The sequence below is a fragment of the Balaenoptera acutorostrata genome, chromosome 7 (assembly GCF_949987535.1).
Source record: "Balaenoptera acutorostrata chromosome 7, mBalAcu1.1, whole genome shotgun sequence".
Classification (NCBI taxonomy): Eukaryota; Metazoa; Chordata; class Mammalia; order Artiodactyla; family Balaenopteridae; genus Balaenoptera; species Balaenoptera acutorostrata.
Genome location: NC_080070.1, coordinates 98,040,490 through 98,061,717, shown reverse-complemented (window position 1 = coordinate 98,061,717; position 21,228 = coordinate 98,040,490). Strand labels below are relative to the sequence as shown.

Here is a 21,228-nt window from a genome sequence, read left to right as displayed (position 1 = left end):
ACTAGTCCTAACAAATTTATACAGACCCAGAGAATTTATATTAGCTGAAACAAATCTGCCAAGCAAACCATGGGAATCAGATGAGGAGGTTTTCTGAGCACTAAATTCATTTTTTAACAACTCGAGTAGAAATAATTATCATTCCTCATACAACCTTAAAAATGAGCCTACTTACATGGTAGTTGGTCATGAAATTGTTTTTACTTGTCCACCCTCTATTCAGTGGAAATATCACATACTCTACAGTTTATGAAAACATTCTTTGCTTTTGGCATGACCCGAGTTCTTCTGTAGCTTAAAAATAAGTATTTAATACAATCTCAAGTGTAACGATAATATATATAAGACTATGGATGGTTCCCTGGCATTCTTCCTGACTTCTAACATGACTTTATTTGGGAGTTTTACTTATTCACGTAGATAATTTCTCCTGTGCAGCTCTAAGGGGGAAAAATGTTAACAATTTGAAACACATTAAGTAAAAAATGAGTGAATATAGGGAATGAGAGAAAGCAAGCCAGGGCAAGAGGGATAGTAGGAATGAGAAGAGGAAATGGGTTAGTAAATACCAGCAATGTTAGCTGACAATAAATAGTCACAATGTTCTGTTCCCTTCAGTGCTCTAAAATGAGTTAGACACTGACCTTGTTCTGGGTGTGTCGAGCTATGAGGGGTGAGTCCTGGGTGACATCTCCTTGTAGGTTAGTGCTGAGCTTGGTCTTCCCACCTCTGCGGCCTGGTGACACCTTGGTAGGGTTCTCTTTGGGGGCTCTGGTTTCCAGACTTCTAAACAACAGAGTTACTCTTCCACTTAGTAGTTTAGGGACAAAGCAAATATAATCATCTGCTCATTTAAAATCCAGTTGTAATTTAAAATACTGTTATTCCTCATAAATGCAGCATGTTGACTCTTTTGTGTAGCTAAATCTATTGTTTAATATAATCCTTTTCTAAATTTTTGTTCTTCTTTTAGCTGAAATTCATAGCGACAGTATTATCCTACGAGATGACTTTGACTCCTACCACCAAAAGGAGTTGAATCCAAACATATGGTAAGTTATAGGAACATGCCTCACTTTGGTCTGTATAATGCAAAAAAATTTTTTTTAATTAAAAAAATGATTCTGACTGCTCCTTTGGAGTAGTTACATAAAATGAAATTGCTCTTTAGCTCTAAGGTATCAGTGAGAATTGTTCAACTAGGGAACTGGGCTTACTGTCGCCAGCAGAATGTCTATTTCTTATTTTTTTTTTTTTCCAATTCAGCATGATGATTTTATTTTATTTTTTTTAACATCTTTATTGGAGTATAATTGCTTTACAATGGTGTGTTAGTTTCTGCTTTATAACAAAGTGAATCAGCTATACATATACATATATCCCCATATCTCCTCCCTCTTGCGTCTCCCTCCCACCCTCCCTATCCCACCCCTCTAGGTGGTCACAAAGCACCTAGCTGAAGAATGTCTATTTCTTGACTTCTTTAAGAACTGAATCTAGTTGCCTCTCAAAGACATGGGTGTGATCAGTTGTTTTTTTTCAGTTGTACAAGTTCTTTACATAGAAAACATTTGCTTTACGATGTCTAATAATTGCATTTTGCCAAACGAAAGAAGGGAAATGGTTTATCTGAAAATGATAGATGATTTGAGTCATACTTCCAAATAACTTCTATGTTATTGGGTTACCTCATTTATACTCCAGTCTTTCCTTCCAAGACTGTTTAGGGGCAACTCCATGGGATTTTGGAGGGCAAAGAAATAATGAACCAAAATGCATTCATTAGAAACTTGTTGAACACATAAATGGATGCACGAATTTGTTGGCAGTTTGTTGTATTTTTGCTGATTTTGGAGAAATGCGTCTATCCACCCAGACCTATAGTCTGCGTAATTTGAGAGAATATATGAATGTGGATTTTCTGTGGTGCTAAATGTTTTTGTGTACATGATTAAGAGTTCAAGATAAATTAGAAACTCTAATGTAATCAAGTTGCAACCAAAATCCAAGCAATACTCAAGACTAGAAAGAGAATAAAACCATTTCATCTTCAAATGTCAGAATATGATATTCATTTGCTTTTCCTTATTTTCATTGTTCAACAAATATCAAGCAGTAATTATTTTATTTATATAGTACATTAAAAAGGGATGTGGTTCCTTCTCTCAAATAGCTTATAGTTCTGTAGAGGAGACACTAAAAACATATTTTTAAAAAGCTTGTAATCCAGGATAGAGATCCTTAAGTGTAATAGAGGATTACAAATAGCATACTGCAGTTCTGAAAAAGGAAGGATGACTCTGGTGAGAGTTTCTTGGAGAAAGTGGTCCTTGACCTGACAGTTGAAGATGACATACAGATTTAGAGAGTGTTGGTGCTTAAATATAGACAGAGAAACTTTTTATATCTTTTCTAGAAAGAAATATAGATCTAGAGAATGTAAATACACAAAAAAATCAGACTAGACAGAGATATAAAGTCTTAAAATTGATATGCCATTTAAAGAAATAATTTATCTACAAAATTTCACTTCCCTCTGAACATATCCTAAATATAAATTTCCTAAAATAAATTGAAAATCTTTTTTAAGAAAAAGCCAAAAAAAAAAAAAAAAGAACTTTCCAAGCATTAGTTTTACCCAAGAAAAATTCTCCAGTTCTCCTCACTTTTGGCTTTTTTATATCCCATTAGTATAAATGTTATCAGATGATTGTTTCTTTCAAGGCAAGTTCATTTCTGTCAAGCTAATTCATTTTCTTCAGTGAGTTTTCTTGACAAATACAAAATGTGACTTTTATGTGGTTCAAATTCTGCTGTTTTTAAAATCAATAAAACATGATTGATTTCGCTTCACCCATTTTCATGACTTATCTGATAGATGCTTTCTTGACCGAAGTTATGGATTTTATGTCCCTTTTACTTAAGCTATGGTTTTTCTTAATGTTTTAAAAAACCTTTTATTAACTTTAAAAAGCCACATACTTCTGTCTTCTATCAAATGTGCTTCAGAGTAATTTTACTTTATCCCTTATTGCCCACAATCTCCTTCATCTAGCCTCTTTAAGATTAAAGAAACAAAACAAAACAAAACAAAAAACAAACAAACAAAAAAAAACCATGAAACTCTCATCATTTGAGAGATGGCTTTGTTAAACAAAGGTGGCAGGGGTTTTGAGATCAGGCTGGTCTGGTTTGACTCTTGAGCTAACCACTCGCCAGCTGGGTATCTGAGAAAAGCAAAAAGCTTGCTTTACCACCCTGAGCTCCGTTTCCTTGTCAGTAAAAGTGAGCCAAATACTGTCGTAACAGCATTGTTTTAAAGTCTGATGAGCCTGAAAAGGTCTGGCACCTCGCCTGGTGTGTTGACGCTGCTCAGTACAAATCATTTCTCTCCCCGCCTCTCTTACTCTCTCTCTCTCCTTCCCTGCCTTTCTGTCTTCTTCCCTCCCTCGCTCCCTCCCTTCTTTGCTTTCTTTCTTCCTCCTGTGGAATATCTGCACATTGGTCTACGTGGCTCCCCTAAGTCCAGATATGACCCCAAATCATTATTATTAAAATACTCTTCAGCCAATTTATGTAAATGAGTCCCCAAGTCTTCCCTCACTGTATTTGGATGAAAGACAGCCTTCAAATAAAATATATCTGTATTATATAATATATGGAATATATATTAATGAAAATATAGCAGAGTCATAGAGAAAATGAGGGTATTAGATGCTTAAGCCCCCTTAAAATAGACATAAACTCCCTAAAGTTAGAAACAAATACAATCAAATATTCCAGTGAAATATTTCCAATAAAGTAACAAAGTCCTATGTTGTTTTGGAATCTCATAGGCAGTTTTCACTCTCCTGACATCTCTGTTTTCTTGGTATACATATTGACATGTTAGTTTTGTCCCTTATGATATTGTCTTTGACTTTTTTACCCCATGGAATTAGAAACCACTGGGCAGCTTTGTGGCAACTGAAAAGGAGAATCCTTGCTGACAACTTATAACTCTTTGCCACTACCACTAACCACCAGATAGAAAGAAGCATGAGGCCTGGTGTGCTGCTTTTGGACAAATTCCCGAGACTCGATAATCACTCAATAATTTGCCACAAGAGCAAAACATGCTTTTATGAGCATATTTCTTCCATGGAATTTGAAAAGCATCATATGCATTATTTAACTTGTAATTTTTAAGGACAAGCAAAAGGAGAAATTATGAAACTAAAGTCCCGTCTGTGCAATGATGGGAAGAGAGATCAGTTTAACAGTTAATCACTCACAGCTTATTTGCTTCCATTGACTTCATCTCATGAAATCAACTTTTTTTCCACTTCATTTCATGTAACTTTTGATATCCAAATTTCTTATCTTCTGTACAAGTGACTGTACACAAAAAACAAGGAACATAAAACGATACTACTATTATTATGAATGAACGTAACAACCAAGTTATTATTCCAAGTGTATGATGGCAGTTGGAATAGAGCCAAGAAAGTTTTTTACACCAATTCAATATTGAATGTACTGTCTCTCTGCTTAGTTTAAATATTAGATTTGATTTAAAAATTAAATGTACTTGGTGAAAAGTTCAATAATATTAAAACATAATAAAAATAAACCTTCCTACACTAGATCTATATTCCCTCCCTCTAGAGGCATCAACTGTTACCAGTTTCTGCCAGTCCTTCCAGAAATTGTTTAGGCTTACGCAGGTGTCACCGTTATGAATTCTGTCTACAAACTTGGCTATCAGAGAAATAAAACTTTATTTTTTTTTATAATCCAACTTAATTTCTTTTCACTGTCCCCCTTTTACCAGTGGTGAAAACTTTAATTTCAGTCAACTTTGGCTTGCCCTCTCCCATTTTTCTGGTGTTGTAGTTAAGTTTCAGAGAGCTTATTAGTTCAAAAGCAAGGGGTAGGGTGGGGATGCACCTCTGGTCCCCCAGTCCTCTGTTCCTGCAGGTGCTCACTGAGTCTTCCCTATCTCATCCAGTTTTTGGTGACTGGTCCACACAGGTAGCCTTCGCACCTGTCCTAACCACCCCTTCATGGCAATTGCTCTGTTTTGAGCCCTGCTTGAGGGCATGAAAACCTCTGCTGCTCCTGGGCCTGGACTGTGGGTGTCTCTGAGATGCTCTGATGTGCTCTCATGCCGCTATGGTCCTTCTGCCTCCCTGAGATGTAGAGTATAGGATCCTTCTGCTCTTTGCCCCCCAGATCTCTTTGGGGCTCTGCCAGAGAAGTGACCTTTTATCTCCCATTCTCTCAGCCACTTCTCATTGCTTTGTTTGAATGAAAGATGAGAAGTAAAGTTACAAATGAAGACAACAGCAAAACCCCTTCATGGGAATATAGTGGCGTCTTAGGCTTGATGAGAGTGAGGCTTCTCCACTTTAACTTTGCCCTGATGCTGGGCTGCATGCAGGTTGACCTCTGAACCACAATAGTAACTTCTTCTGTTCAAATGTGCCATTGAACCCAAGGGGGTGAGAGAGAGTGTGGATGGAGGCACACCGACTTCCCAGCACTACTGACAGTTCTCCATTATCAAGTGTGTTCAGTGTGATTACACCCCTGGAGATGGAGGGGGATCGATAGGGTCTTGTTCCTATAGAGACAGCCCTACAACCAAAAAGAAAAAAAGGTAGGAAGAAAAACCTCATATAACTAAATTTAGAAGGAAAGTAAGAACCTACCAATACGCTCTATCTCAACATTTCACTTAAGCATCTACTACTTGTGTCTCAACTACATTTTTATAGTTTAAAAAAAATCTTTATTGAATTTGTTATAATATTCCCTTTGTTTTTTTCATGTTTTGGTTTTTTGGCCCCAAGGCATGTGGGATCTTAGCTCCCGACCAGGGATTGAACCTGCACCCCTTGCATTGGAAGGCGAAATCCCAACCACTGGACTGTCAGGGAAGCCCCCATAGTTTCTTTTTATGTATTAACTATTTTAGTATGATATAAACACTGCCAGTATTCCATATGAATGGAGAGAAATCTTGATTTTTTTTATTAAAAAGAAATACACCTAATAGCCCAAAACTGGGAACATCCCAGGTACCCATAAACAGGAGAATGGATAAACAATGATACATCCATTCAGTGGCCTACTACTCAGCAATAAAAAGGAATGAATTATTGATAGTTGAAACAACATGGTTGGATTTTAAAAATATTATGTTGAATGAAAGAAGGCAGACCCAAAATAGTTCTTACTGTATGATTTCACTTATATGAAATCTAGAATAGACAAAATTATCTAAAGTGCTAGAAATTAGATTAGTGATTGTTTCAGAGATGGGGAATTGACTGGCAAGGGGCATGAGGAACTTTCTGGGGTGATTAATACATTATATATAATCTTGAGGGAGCATGGGTTACATAGATGTATACCTTTGTCAAAACTTGAGATCCATATATTACACTGTGTGCAAATCTACCTCAATAAAAAATTTCAGGGCCTTCCCTGGTGGCGCAGTGGTTAAGAATCCGCCTGCCAATGCAGGGGACATGGATTTGAACCCTGGTCTAGGAAGATCCCACATGCCGCGGAGCAACTAAGCCCATGCGCCACAACTACAAAGCCTCGCTCTAGAGCCCGCGAGCCACAACCACTGAGCCCATGCACCACAACTGCTGAAGCCCGCGCCTAGAACCCATGCTCCACAACAAGAGAAGCCACCCCAATGAGAAGCCCACGCACCGCAACGAAGAGTAGCCCCCTCTTGCCCTTCAAGAAAGCCCGCACACAGCAACGAAGACCCAACATAGCCAAAAAATAAAATAAATAAATTTTAAAAAATTTCAACAGTAATAAAAAAACAGGGAGAAGAGTTAAGAAATAGGAGACATTTCTGATTCATAACTTGGGTTAAAAAGAGTTCAAAGAGAGGGAGAGAGAGAGTTAAAGGAACTAAAAAAGTGAATGAATTTTTAAAAACATTTTAAGTTTTCTTAAGAGGTGTCTTTACTCTCTAAGCACTTACAAAGTCTAGAAGGAATCTTTGTTTTGCTTAACAGATTATCCCTTTAATGCTTGTTTTGTGAAGATCACAGAAGGCATCCAGAGCTATAATATCACTAGGCTCTGATGTTCTAGTGGGAAATGTGCGACTGTTAGAAAACATGATGACAAATAGCAACTAGAAGACAACAGATGTTTCCCCTCCAGCACAATAATAATAGCAGAGATGTTCTATTCAGCAGAGATCAGGGAAGAACAAGAGCCACTCGTCAGAAGAAGCATCTTAGATGAATAAGCTGTGATGCCGACAGGGATATGAGACATCAAGAAAAAGGACACAAATGAAGTTGTCTCAGATCCTATGGCAAATGAAGACGTCTGTCAATTGGCTTATCATACAGAAAGCCCCACAATTTACAGCCAAGGAAGCTAAAGCTGTGGCTGGCATTGCATAGGGTTGCTTGAATCAAGAAAAGACTAGGACATTTCCATTTTTATATGTAAAAGATCATACTACAGGACTAGAGAAATTGAGATCACAGACTCTGCTGCATGTAATATTTTCTTGAAAATACAAATTTATTGGAGAAATTATTCAGAAATGGAGCAAAAAGTTTGGTGAATTGGCTTATTAAAGTTTATTTGCTTTGAGAAAAATAATTATCTGAACAAAGACTCTAAAAAGACTGAAATTTTCGTTTGGAGGTGAGTTATTCTGGCTGGAGCTTTATTTATTCAGTGATTAGTAGATTAGCCCATAAGAGAAAACAAGTCAAGTGAAGAGTAAAACTACTTCAGAGTTCCTTAGTATCTTGGAGCCCCCATTGAGAACTACAGCAGAGGGAACTCCATTTAGTAGCCAAGTATGAGAACCACAATGTAAATGGAGTTTCCAGGTAATCAGAACAAAGTATTAATAAGTCTGATGAACAATGTCACTGGGAAAAAACTGGATAAAAGTGCATCCACTTTGCTCAATGTCCACCAGGCCAATGGGGAGTAAGACTTGGAAGACAGTGTTGGGTGAAGGGGAGCGCTGACCATGGGCATCAAAGGCGCCACATCACTGCTGAAGGATGTCCAAGGGATTTTTTTGTAGTGATGATCACTTGGAAGACATATCACCTAATAGGCTTACCCATGTAACATGGAACATACACCTTACAAGTTTTCAAGACCAGGTGACTACGGGAGATCGTGAGTAGGTGAGAAAAGTCTGGCAAAATAAATATTTTATCGGATGACACATCTTTGCTAGAATTTCTAATATACCACTGTATTTCGGGGTTGTGGAATTATAATTTGATTTTTAGGGTTTAATGGTCCAATATTCTGATCTTATGTGCATCCTTTTCTACTTTTTCTCTCATCTTTTCCCTCTTGACTTCACCTTTTTCTACTATCTCTCACTCTCTCTTCTCTTTTGTTAATAACTTTTTTCTCTTATTATTAAACTCTCCTCTAACCTTCGTCTCTTGCTTCCTCCCCCTCCTTCCTCTTACCATGATGTAATTGCTCTGGGGAAAACTTCATCTACAATAGAAAGGTTAACCAGGAGGTGTCCTACTAATAAAATAAGGTGTGAATCTGGAGGCTTATTATTTCCTTCTTTAATCTCTGTTTTATATGACAGAAATAAGAACTCACTCAATGGAATTAAATGCCAAGTACATTTGAAACAAGTGAGAAAATATTTCCTCAAGCAGTATGAAGTGGAATTCAGCATAGTAGGAGGTCAGAATATTGCATGCAGTAGTAGGGTGTAGATGGGTTATTTTTAATCCAAATAATATTTGCCATTATACCTCTTAGCAAAGGTGAGATCAAATTTTTAAACTCCCTGGTGAAATAAGAAGAGTTCTCTTACCTTCCTCAGTGAGAAGTAATGAGAAAGAATGAGCTATAAATGGAGTTTGTTATTTTCACATTTAGAGCATGTGTTAGCTCCTTAGAAAAAAGGCATGACATCGTTGAAGGTGATATTATTCTCAGTCTTATAGAGTGAACTTTCCTTGCTGTTTTTCTAAAAATATTCCACATTTACAAAGAGAAGAGGATTTTATGAGGGTTTTTTTTTAAGCTTGATCTTTCACAAGTAAATAGTCATACCTTTTTACTATAAAACATTGTCTCTTTGCTATAAAATATGGTCAAAAGTTGAGTGTTCTGCTTGTTGAGGTTTTTTTTTTTTTTAATTTTTATTGGAGTATAGTTGATTCCTTGTTGAGGTTTGAGTGGAAATTACAAGAAGCTCCGACGTCTCCAGAAGAAGTCAGCTGACTGCCCAGCTCCCACAGGGCTCACAGGGTCCTATTTACTTTGGTGGATTCACCAGTCCCTGATCTGGCCTTGTTGTGCAAGCCCACACATCAGATGGTGTCAGCACATGCAGTGTGAGCTGTAACTGGGGGAAGAGACTTGTTGTCTTTGGGTCAGGAAATTATAAGAGATTTCTCTTTTCTCTTTCCATTTTTAATGTACTTTTTATAATGAGATCAAATATTAAAATTATTTTAATATCTCTGTTCAGAAATGCCGGTGAATAGACAATTTCGACTCATAGAATACCAGACACTGAATCCTTCAGAGGCAATAAATTATGGATAGATAATACGATGTCCTCGGTCTTGGGGACAAATGGCATGTATCTCAAATGAGAATTTGATGATAACTGATTGTCACTGAGTTTCCAGGTGATTAACTTGTTTCAGCAGAGTGACTGACTAAAGGCTGAGTGATTTCACTCTGATCTAAAAAGAAGAATGAGCTGTGTAATGAGACTGCTCTTGAGAAAATAATATTTTAGTTATTTATTTACTGTTATCAGGATGATGTTACCACCAACCATTCATAAATCTATGGTTGTGCGAAGGAGCCCAATTTTCTCATTAATCCTCCTCCTCTTTCCTGTGTCCTGAAAGTCCTGTGTGAGTCACTGCAGGACATGGGGACTGCAGGGAACTCCAGGGACATTTCACTCCAGCTTCCTCTGTGCCTCCTGAACAGGGGCTTTGGTGTGTCTTCCAGCCTATTAATTTTAAAGTCATGATTAAAAACAGAATTATACCTTCAGAAGTGTGCTCTCTACAGCACAAATGCACATTGCATATAATTCCTAAACAGAAACAGCCACCTAAATGATAAAAAACAAAGACAGAGAATTGACACCACAATAACAAGTTTCAAACTGCCAAGGAGCTTGTTAGAGTGAAAAACAAATCTTGGTTCAAAGCATTTCTTTTTGCTTTATGTTTCCAGTTGGACCCTAGATGTGTTGGTCAACAAGTACCTGCCCTCATCCTTACTGATTCCTTTATGTTTTTGTTAGTGAAAAAAAGGTAGTGTGATAGTGTGTATATAAAATAGGGATGAATTATGTAAGGATGTACATAACCAAAGCAATATTGAATTTGATTATGTACTTTAGTCCAGTGAATTCATTCTGAACATTTTCTGTGAAGTCCATGACATTTCTCTTATTTTTGTACATTTTCATTAGCAAAGCAAAATCCCTTATCCTATAAATGAAAAAAAGAACTTTTAAGAAAAGACATTGTAACTCTTCCAGATAAACTCTGACAGTAAAAATGATGACAAACATTTTTGAAATGCACATGAGTTTTGTAGAAATGGAGTTCTTTTCTCTTCTTGGCTGCATTAGAGTAGAGTAGGAAGAATATTGGACAAGGAGTCAGGGAATCTAGTCTCTAGTCCTGTTCTGTCATTTGTAAAATGAGGGGGTGATGAGACTCGGTGATACTTCAGATGCCCTCTAACTCGAACGACCAATGATCTGTGAACTGTAGTAATAGATGAGATTCATGTGGTACCTAAGCGTGTGATAAATAGGTTCAGAGAGGGCTCAATATATTCAGGCTTTGCCTGGTCTTCGGGGATAGCAAGCATTTCCCTTAAATTGTCTGTTAATCATACTGTTCACGGCAGATTATATTTTGAGATGGGCGATTCGTATGATGTGCTTTGGTATTTGTCAGATTCTTATGTTCTGTTTTTCATATTGAGAAAAAGAAAAAGAGGGGGAAAGTTTTCTTAGATTAGAGAAATATTCAGTATTACTTTTACTCTTAAGCAGAGAAGCAATTCATTTCTAATCCTTAGCCTGGGAGGTCACATTCCTTTTTAAATTGAAAAATAAAAGTCTATTTAACTGGGATTATTTAAAACTTCTTCTTCCCACCAATCTCTGAAGAATATGTTACCTAACTTTACAGAGCCCATCATTTTCTTGAGAAAATTCAGTTGGGAGACCACAGTTTAAATGTTAGAAATAAATAGCACTTTTTTTTTGCTCCAAGCCTAAAGAAAATTGGACTGCTCATTATCCAGCAAATTGAGTCCTTGTTCTTAGGAACAACTCATAAGGGAAGAGTAGAATTTTAGACTACTAGTATTATTCACAGAGAGCACCCATTGGGGTTAGGTACCTAACCCTCCTCAACCAAGTTAACTTGTTAGACAATGGGCATTCTGAGAAAGACAGGAGGGAAGAACTCAGGCACTCAGAGCACTTAGGCATTGCTTTAGATTCTGGGATGAGCCAAGAATTTCTCTTCTTGAAATTTGGATGCTTATTTACATCTGTAGGTTTTTAAAACTTACCTTGTTTTTCTGACATGGATCACTATTTCCTTCTGGGAAGCCATGACTCCTAGTTGCCCTTTGTACTATTTGGCCTCCATCAGAGTCATTGTGTTCATCATGAGTTTGTGATTTTTCTTTTCCTTTACGATGATGGCATTCATGTAAGTGGTTGTACAATGCTCAACTTTAATGGTAGAAAAAATATTAGGAAGGTCATATTATAGACTCACTGTTACAAAAGTCACCTTGATGGGCAGCACAAAAGTGTTAGCATTGTTAGGAACATGAACAGAAATGAACCCACTGCCAGTAATCATGGAAAACTATGCAGGGATAGCCTCAGATTGATACACACTGAAGGGTCACAATGATAGCTGGAGCTTTCCAGAAACCAGACTAAGGATATAGTTGTTCCCCGGGGATCCATTCTTGGACCTCTACTTTTCTCACTTAGTATATCTTCCCCTCTCCCCCTGGCCCCCAGTAATATGCACTCCTATGATTTCAACCATATCTTAAATTGTCCTGTCAGTGCTGATCTCCTTTCCCTGAAGTTCAAATACATGTAATCATTGTCAGCTGCTCATCTCCAATTGTCAGCATAACCAGAAGAGCAGTCAGTTTCCAAGCCCTGTAATTCCCTAGAGTTGAGCTGTCCAGTATGGTAGCCACTAGTCACATGCAGCTATTAATCACCTGAACTGTGGTTAGTCTGAATTGAGATGTGCTGTAAGTGTAAATACACCCCATAATTTGAAGACTTTTTATGAAAAAAGAATGTAAACTATATCATTAATAATTTTGTATAATTGCATGTTAAAATATAATTTGAGTATACTGGGTTAAATAAAACATATTATTAAACTTAATTTCACCTATCCTTTTTTCTTTTTAATGTAGCCATTAGAAAGTTGAAAATTACATATGTGGATCATATTATGTTTCTATTAAAAAGTGATACTTTTTTCTTCATCTTCACCTTCTTTCAAGGCACTGTTGTGTCCTACTTGTGTTATATCAACAGTCCAGTCTTTTCTACCGCTAATCCATTATTTGCTAGAGTAACTTTCCTAAAAGTTGGATCGTATTGTGACTTTGGAAACAGAATAGTAGGAGTTTGAATCCCAGTTCTATAATTTTCAATCTGCGTAACCTTGGACAATCATTTAATGTCTCTAAATCTCAGTTTTAGCATCCTCTAAATGTGGACAAAAATAAAGGCGGGGTATATGAATTAATTGAGGCATTGTTTGTAGAGTTCCAAGTGCAGTATCTATCACCTGGTAAATGGTGCATGAGACCTTCCATGAACTGGCTGCCACTTTCCAGCCCCATCCTTTGCCACCCTCTTCATGTACCAGTGTGGTTCCAGGCACACTAACACACTGAAGTAGCAGTTTTACTTGTATCATAATCTCTGCATTCCTTGTGCCCTGTGACACCATCACCTTTCTTCTTTGATTAACTCCTATTTCTCATTCAGGACCAGTTCTGGGACCACCTCCTTTGGGAGCTTTCCCTTTACTTCCTTAGTCTAAGTTAGGTACCATCACAGCCAGCGCATACTCCTGTTATAAGGAGTGAGGAGCTATGGAAAACGTGATGGGTGTTGGGATTAGCAAGTCCTGGGTCCAAATTGCCAGTCTGTCAACTTCACAGCTGTAGGATTCGAGCAAATGCTTAACTTCTTTGAAGCTCAGTTTTCTTATTAGTAAGGCGAGGACACTGATAACTATCTTATAGAGAAGTTGAGAGATTCAAATAGGCTTTAGAATATCTGGCACATAATAGGATGCAGTAAATAGCTATCATTGCATTGGCACCCTGTATTTTAATTGTGTGCTTGTTTCCCTGCCTTTCCTTCTGGAGTGTAAACTCCTGGAAGAAAATAATACTGTTTTTTGTTTTGGTCTTTGTACCACTAAAGCTCATCATAGTGCCTATAGGTTCTCAACATAAGGTTGTTAATTGTAAGAATGAATTAATGAATGATAAATGAATAAATAACACCATCGGCAGCTAAGAGTGGGTTGGATTTGACCACCCAGAGGGATGTGCTTTCAAAATAAATTACAATAAATTATGTTGACAAACCCAGACATACTGTGAGAAATTCAAGCAAAGGACATTTAAAAGACCTTGACAAGACGCTAACGGATTTGTTTCATCAATCCTTGGTGAAGCCATTGTACCTCCAGGTAGCAACAACTCAGTGAATAATAGCCGGTAATTCTAAATCTTTAAGTTTCAACAGGGTACCAGTGCCTTTGTAATTTTAAGTTTCTGGAGCTATACAGCACAACAAAGAAAGGTCCAGAGGGGTTTTTGAGCCAAATGGGGAGAAGACTGTATGTGATTGCCTTTTTCTTGTGTTTATTGTTTTTTTAACTCCTGTTATTCCACAAAATAGAAGTGGTTCTCCAAACACATCAAACATCTGTGGTCTATTCACTGGTTCCCGAGTGCCAGGCTGTAGGCTACCTATGCTAGAATCACCTTTAAACAATATACAGATATCTAGGCTGCACATGAATCCTATTTAATCAAAACTGTGGGTGATGGAGACTTGTAATACACACATATTTATACAGATACAGTTTTTCTGATATACAGTTGATTTGGGGAGTGCTGATCAATATTTATAGATAGAATGATTGTTATGAGAATTCAAATATCAGACCTCAGACTTCACATCAACAATGATACTTTTAGTTTAGAATCACTGGAGGAAAATGGCAGATAGTCATTGTGAGGGTTGAACAATCTTTTAATTTCTCTCTGTCAAAGCTTATATTTCTTTTGAGCCATTTCACAATGCCTTGGAGGCCAAATAATCCTCATGTATCAATAAGTAAGAAGCACACTGTAATTTCAGTGCTACTGCTCTGTACTTTTATCATAATCACACTCCTTGGGAAAAATTAATGTATAGTTTTAAGAATAGAATAATAGTAGTAAGAAGTTCATGTAGTAGGTTCCCTGTGGGGAAAAACAACTAATATACATGTTCTGGATGAAAATGGTAGAAATCCATAATAATAATAGCTAACACTTATGCTAACGCTTACATCATGATTGCTCTATTTGAAGTATGCCAGGCTCTATTTGAAGGGCTTTAGATCTCAGGCCTTAATAATAGTTCTGTTTATGAAGTTGCCTTATATTTATTCACTCATTCAACACATATTTATGGAATACAACATGCCAGGCATAAAATGGTGAACAAGAGACATATTTGTTGCCCTTATGAAGCTACTACTATGCCTCTTCTAATGTCAAGGACATTTTATTAGAATCTTGCTTCACAGTAATCAAGAGAAGATTTAAATCTCCTGCTAAGATTTGAGATACTACCTTTTAAAATTCCATATCAGAAGTTGTTCTCTGTTTATTCTTAAAAAAGCAAAGCTTTTTCACATTGTTGATCTCCTTTGTATAGGAACACAGCTCAAAAGATTAGAATAATTTATTCCATGCAATACACATATAGGAAATAATTCTATTTTTTTGCCACGTTTTTACTTACTTATTGTGCTTCTGCCTCTTGCTTTATGGGCTACCTGGTATCTTTTCACACTTTTGTCGTCTTCCTATTTGAATAGGACTTCCTGCTCCCTTTTTTCTCTGAGATTAGCAAACAGCTGAAAGGGCCTGATACAATGATCTTCAAAAACAAAGGGCATGGTGCCCTTTCCATAATGTTTGGCACCTAGAATGTGAAAGTCTTTGAAAATGTCCTTTCTGCATGAAATACAGCTCTCATGTGCTTTGAGGTTCAGACTGAGGAAACATAATTCTTTCTTTGTACATGTAATGATTCTAGGTTGAAGTATCATGATGCAAATCATTGTCAATGTTATTGTAAATGTGCAAAGTCAAATCCAGAATATTCATATTGTCAATTTATACTGAAGACATGAATATACTTATTTTTGAGATTCTGTTCTAAGGTTTTATTAGCCACTTCACTTTATAATAGTAAAGCAACTAATTAAATTATTTACAAGGTTAACATTAACTCAGTCTCCAGAATTTGCTTGAATTAGAATTTGTGTTTATTTCATATTACTATGTGGATTAAGTACAATCAGATTCCATTATTTTTTACATTTCGTAGACATGCAAATCTATTTGAGGACAGTTATTTTAAACATTGACATTAATCATAACTCAAAAGAAAAAGGTTTAAAATTTGTAAAACACCTTTTGATTTCAGAGATATATGGTTTTGGTTGATTATATAAGTGTATATTACTTTGCTTATCTTTCATATTAGCAAAATACTTGTATTGGGCATAGTATATTATGTAATGATTGTTAATAATACCAACGGCCATTAAGTGCCTACTGTGAGATTGGTTCTGTACTCTGTGTTTTATATACACTCTCTCATTTAATCCTCATAACTATGTGATATTTAGGTCAATATTATTTTCCTCATTTTACAGATGAGAAAACTGAAACTTTGGGAGGTTAAGTAACTTGCCCACCATTGCGAGTAACTGAAAGAATTGGGATTGAAGTTCAAATCTTTCTGTTTTTATGTTTCTTTAACATGTCACAATACAAAATACCATTATCTTCCTCGAAATGTTGATTTCAACTGAATAACAACAACTATTAGATCTTTCTTTACCTGAGTGATAAACCACATTGTGCTACTTAGTTCACAGCCTGAGGTTGTGTTCTATGTTCCCACAGGGTTGAATGTAACAATTGTGAGACTGGAGAACAGTGTGGGGCAATTATGCATGGCAATGCTGTCACCTTCTGTGAGCCATATGGTCCAAGAGAATTGGTAAGTATGCGCTATTTATGTACATTATTCCAAATACATTGTCTTCACTGAACTTTTTGCCAACAAAAGGTTTTCCTACCCAATTCCAGTTCAGATAAAAATTTGCAGTATTATTTATGAGTCTATTGCAAATATCTCAAAATTAGGAGCAGTGATTTTATAATTTATTTTCAAATGTAAAAAATAAAGAATGCAGTAATAAAATTGGCAGCATCAATGGATCTCATTAAACATGGTGCATCATTGTGATTATACGCCTTTTTAAAAATATGGGTATGACAGGCCTGACATGATATATATGACACACATATATTATATATATATATCATATCTAAATAATTTGTGACTTTATAAGTTCTTGTATAAAGCTTTACTTTTACACTTCTTATTTTCTTCTTGCAAGCCAAAAATATTAGATGAGCAATTTTATCACATTATTTTTAAACTTTGTTTCCTAACCACCTAGGAACTTTAATGAATTTTTTTTAAATGAAAAAGCACACTGAATAAACCAGTTTTTAAAAAATTTTGGTTTATGCCAAACTGTTCAGTAGTAGGTTACTTTAATTTAGATGATTAGATTTTGCTTGCCAAAGGTAAGTCCTTGGATCATATGTAAAATGAAACATGAGCATTCTAAATTGAAAGCAATAAAACCACTAGCCATCAGCATGTGGCTAGTGAGCCTTTTGTTGTCACTTGGTACTTCTTTCTGGCACCAAGACTACCTTCATTCCACATTCTTGAAAAAGGATATAAAAGCAATTGTTGTGTTATACTTCTAGCTCAATTTCTTTGCATCTAATTTTCTTTTTGCAACATCTCTTGTGCTTTGCTTTTCTGCTTTTTGACTTGAGTTTCAATGCCTCTCCTTTCTTCTCCCACATCTTCCTTATGATGGAGTTTTTAGTAACAAAGTTGTGTTTTTCACCCCTCCATCACAGTTATGTTTCCAATTCATTAATTTAAAAAGTGGCCAAAAGACTGGCTTCCACAGAAAAAAGGAGGAAAAAACCTTGCTAGGTAATTAAAAGAAGATTTAGTTATCAAATTGTGAAAGTCAGTTAGTTTTTATAACATGGTTCTTATTTTATGCTGCTTGAATACCCCTTTCATGGCAATAGATAAATTTAATTTATTAAACATACGAGCTTCAGAACATTGATAAATTGAAGAGTTTTTAGTTGAAATTAGAACACAAACAGAATTAATTGGATGCAAATTAAAATAGGTGCTCATGATTCAAGTCTTAACAAGATATTATAATATTCCTGCAGACAAACGTGACTCTGTAGTGAAATTCTTCTTGAAAAAATAGATTTGCTAGTACATCTTAAATAATGTACCATGACTGAATTATCTATAAACCTTAAAACAAAATTAAATTTTTGTCATAGTTAATCAAGCTTAGAATAAATGCCTATTTTAGAATGTTCACCCATTCAGTAATATTTCTGGAAATGCTTGGTAAATTCTTTTTTGTTTCTGATTAATAAGAAATAAACATATCTAAGAATATAATGCCAGAATTCATATTTCTGTAACATAGAAACTGAAGTATCTAGTTTATTTGATCCCATGTAATATATTTAATCCTGAAGGTTTCACTATATCCCGGTTTATTTAGCATTAGAGCTTATACACCCAGTGGGCTAGTTTTGAATTGTGTTATATAATTAATGTGAGATCAGCCTCTCAACTAAAAAGGAAAATATTCAAAATAATTATCTTTATCCAAGAAAGGAAAAAAATACACAGATTTATATTTACGTCATAAGTATTTTCCTAGGATGAATTGTGTTGTAGACTCAAAGGGAATAGAATGAAGATACATTAACAAAGATAAGGATGACATCTATATTTTACACACTAGCAACTTCTAATTTCCAATAATTTTTATACCGTATTGGTGTCCCAGGAGCAGAAATATATATTGTTCCCAAGTTGTGTTTACAGAAGAAAGATCAATCGAAAGAAAAGTGATGAATTCAGTGGTCAGTAAACATGCTGTTGTCCACTAAAATTCAAATATTTGCACGGCACTTCAAAACTGAATCCAGTTAAAACAGTTGTGCATGAGAACTCATGAAAGTTATCAGCCCCAAACATCACTTTTTAAAAAAATATACTTTAAAATTTTTCATAAATCCAGTTCTTACTGAAGTTGTGAAACAAAGAACCACCGACCACAGGTGAAGAACCTTAGTAGGTTAATGCTTTATTTTTTAAAATGCCTAAAAGAGCATTTCCATTTTGTGAATTTAGTCAAATGGCTCTTTCATTTCAGTAAAACCCAGAGCCAGTGAGAGGCAGTACCCGCTTACACATGGGCACACCACGCATTTCTGTTTCCACTGCTGCTCTGCTGTGCAGCCCTCACACGTTTCACTACTTAAGGGAGTCTCCATATTTCAGGGAGTGGCACCTACCTAACTTGGTTCATTTTGCTAGTCTGAAATGAAGGTAATGAGGAACTCATTTACCCACTCCTTCTAGAGAAAATGTGCTCTCTCAGAGCTTAAAACAAAAGTAGTCATGTTACTCTTCATTTTTAAAAAATAAAATATTTACTCAATTATTCTCTCATATTTGGAAATGCATTTTAGTTACAAGGAGGAGTTTGGGCTAAAACAGGATTAAACCCAGTAAAAATTTGCAGGGAAGAAGTGTAGAATGAACAGCCTCAGCCTGCAGTGAATTATTCAGATTCACTTATTGAGCATATTAATTTTCTATAATTTTCTATAATTTGGAGTTTATTTGATAATTTAAGAGCAGTGAGATTTGGTAGGGAAAAAGTTCTCTCTCAGACATTCATAGTCGCTATAATATTTATCAAAATCTCTTTAAGAAGTCCTTTAGTTTTCAGAATGTCCCATGTAAAGACTTAATAACTTTGCAGACTGAAATCATATATTTGAACTCAAGAATAATAAATAATTTATAATACTCAAATGTAAATATAGGTGAATAGATTTTATAGGCAATGCTTCACTGTTTTTTTTCTCTTCATCTTTCCTGTTCTTTCTCGTAGCTGACAATTTTACTAATAAACTAAATGGGGAAAGGTAAAAGAATGGGAGTCAACAGTCCTTAGCTTCCCTGGTGAAGAAAAAAATGTGGAATCAATGACTAATCGAAGTCTAGGGTCACCCTCAGTTAGCACATATAATTGAAATTTGGCACTATTTCAAGTGATTTACTGTTTGCTAGCAGAGGTCACAGCTGTGAAACTTGATCACCCAGGTGACACAAGCATCGTTTATTACACCCCCAGCATAAGTATCAAAGACTCTCTGGTCTGTTTAAGGCACTAGCAATAGCAATAGCTGTGGTGCTTTTAACTTATATAATACCATACCATTGTTTCAAAGAACTTATATTCAGGAGTGTTTCATAACTCATCTGGGAATCTACTCAGTTACATAAAATCAGAGGGGGAAAAGAGCATTCATTCAATTTTGTGAAAAATTTTTAAAATTTCCATGTGCCTCTTTGGACTTTAAGATCAAAATTTCCAAGTGGAACACCCATGAGGATAAGTAGTTGAACTTACTTTAAAAGTTATGAGGGAAAAACAAACAGATTTCTTTTAACCTTGCAGGACATTTGGTTCTGTCTAAAACATCCATGAGACATTTGGTTCATAAGACATTTGGTCCACACCAAAGGGTCCTTGAAGTTTGGTCTATCCAAAACATCCATGAGTTTGTTTGGTCCACATCAAATGGTTTGGGCCAGGACCAAATATCAAGGACTTTTTGTCGTGGACCAAATGTCTTTTGGGCATTTTGGACAGCACCAAATGTCTGCTAACCTTTTCTAAAGGAATCTTGAAAAGGAGCTAGTATTTTTGTTATTTAAAGAAAATTCTATTAGTGCATTTTTCCCTAATGACTCTGGTGAGAGGAAGGAAGTAGGAAACAGTTCTGAGCATGGTGGGCCAGCTTTCTCTTAAATAATCTGTGATAATGAGAGATTCACCTGAAATCCTGACACCAGTGATTTTTGCTATGGTTAAAATCAATTAGGAGCTGATACCTATACTGATATCTAGACAACTTACAAAATGGGCTGTCTTGCCCTCCCCTCTATTACCTTTTCTGCTTCTTCATGAACTTTAAAGGCACATATTTAAAACACATGCTCAGTCATGTTTCCAAATTGTGTTGTAGAAATGGGAAGTGCAATTCAACTTTTTGATATTCACATCTCAGCTGAATTCTAGCACTTCAAGAGGCTTGCTCACTGTTTGTCCACGAATTCCCGTGGCGATTCATGAACTGGGTATCTCTTGACTCTTCTGGATTGTGAACTCCATCACATGGGGACTAACACAGTGCAGGGACAAGTCTAAGGATGTTATTATGACATTTAAGAAGCCTACTGCTTCTGCCATGTTGAAAACACAGTTATACACTTTTTGTTTTATAAGGTGCAGTCATGGGAGGCATCCCATACCTTACCTTATGGGGTCAGAAACCCAACAAGAGAGTCATTGAAAATGAGAACCTTATTTCTCATCTTACTTAAGCTGGTATGGGTCAAAGTCACTACTCCATAGAATGAATGAATGAATGAACAAAAGAATTAATTAATAAATAAATATATTTTAAAATTTTAATTTATTTCAAATTAAATAAGGTACCATTCCTTTTTTTAAAGGGGGAAAAATGCTTCTTCATGAAACTAAGGGAAAATAATAGAAATGTGTTGGAAGAGTATTTCTAGGCCCATAATTTGATTACTTTTTGGGGGAGTAACAGTTTTATTGAGAAATAATCCTCATATTCTACAATTCGTTCATTTAAAGTATACAGTTCAAGGTTTTTACTTTATTGACAAAATTATGCAGCCAT

General features: G+C 35.8%; 1 protein-coding gene across 3 annotated transcripts in view; it reads left to right on the top strand.

The window, feature by feature from the left end:
* Positions 1-21,228, top strand: part of RELN (reelin) — a 529,785-nt gene that overhangs the window by 259,932 nt on the left and 248,625 nt on the right. For all 3 annotated transcript variants that reach the window (XM_007177312.2, XM_057550217.1, XM_057550216.1), the window contains exons 6-7: positions 974-1,052; positions 16,273-16,369. In XM_007177312.2, the coding sequence (XP_007177374.2) occupies positions 974-1,052; positions 16,273-16,369 (176 nt within the window). The remainder of the gene's footprint in view (positions 1-973; positions 1,053-16,272; positions 16,370-21,228) is intronic.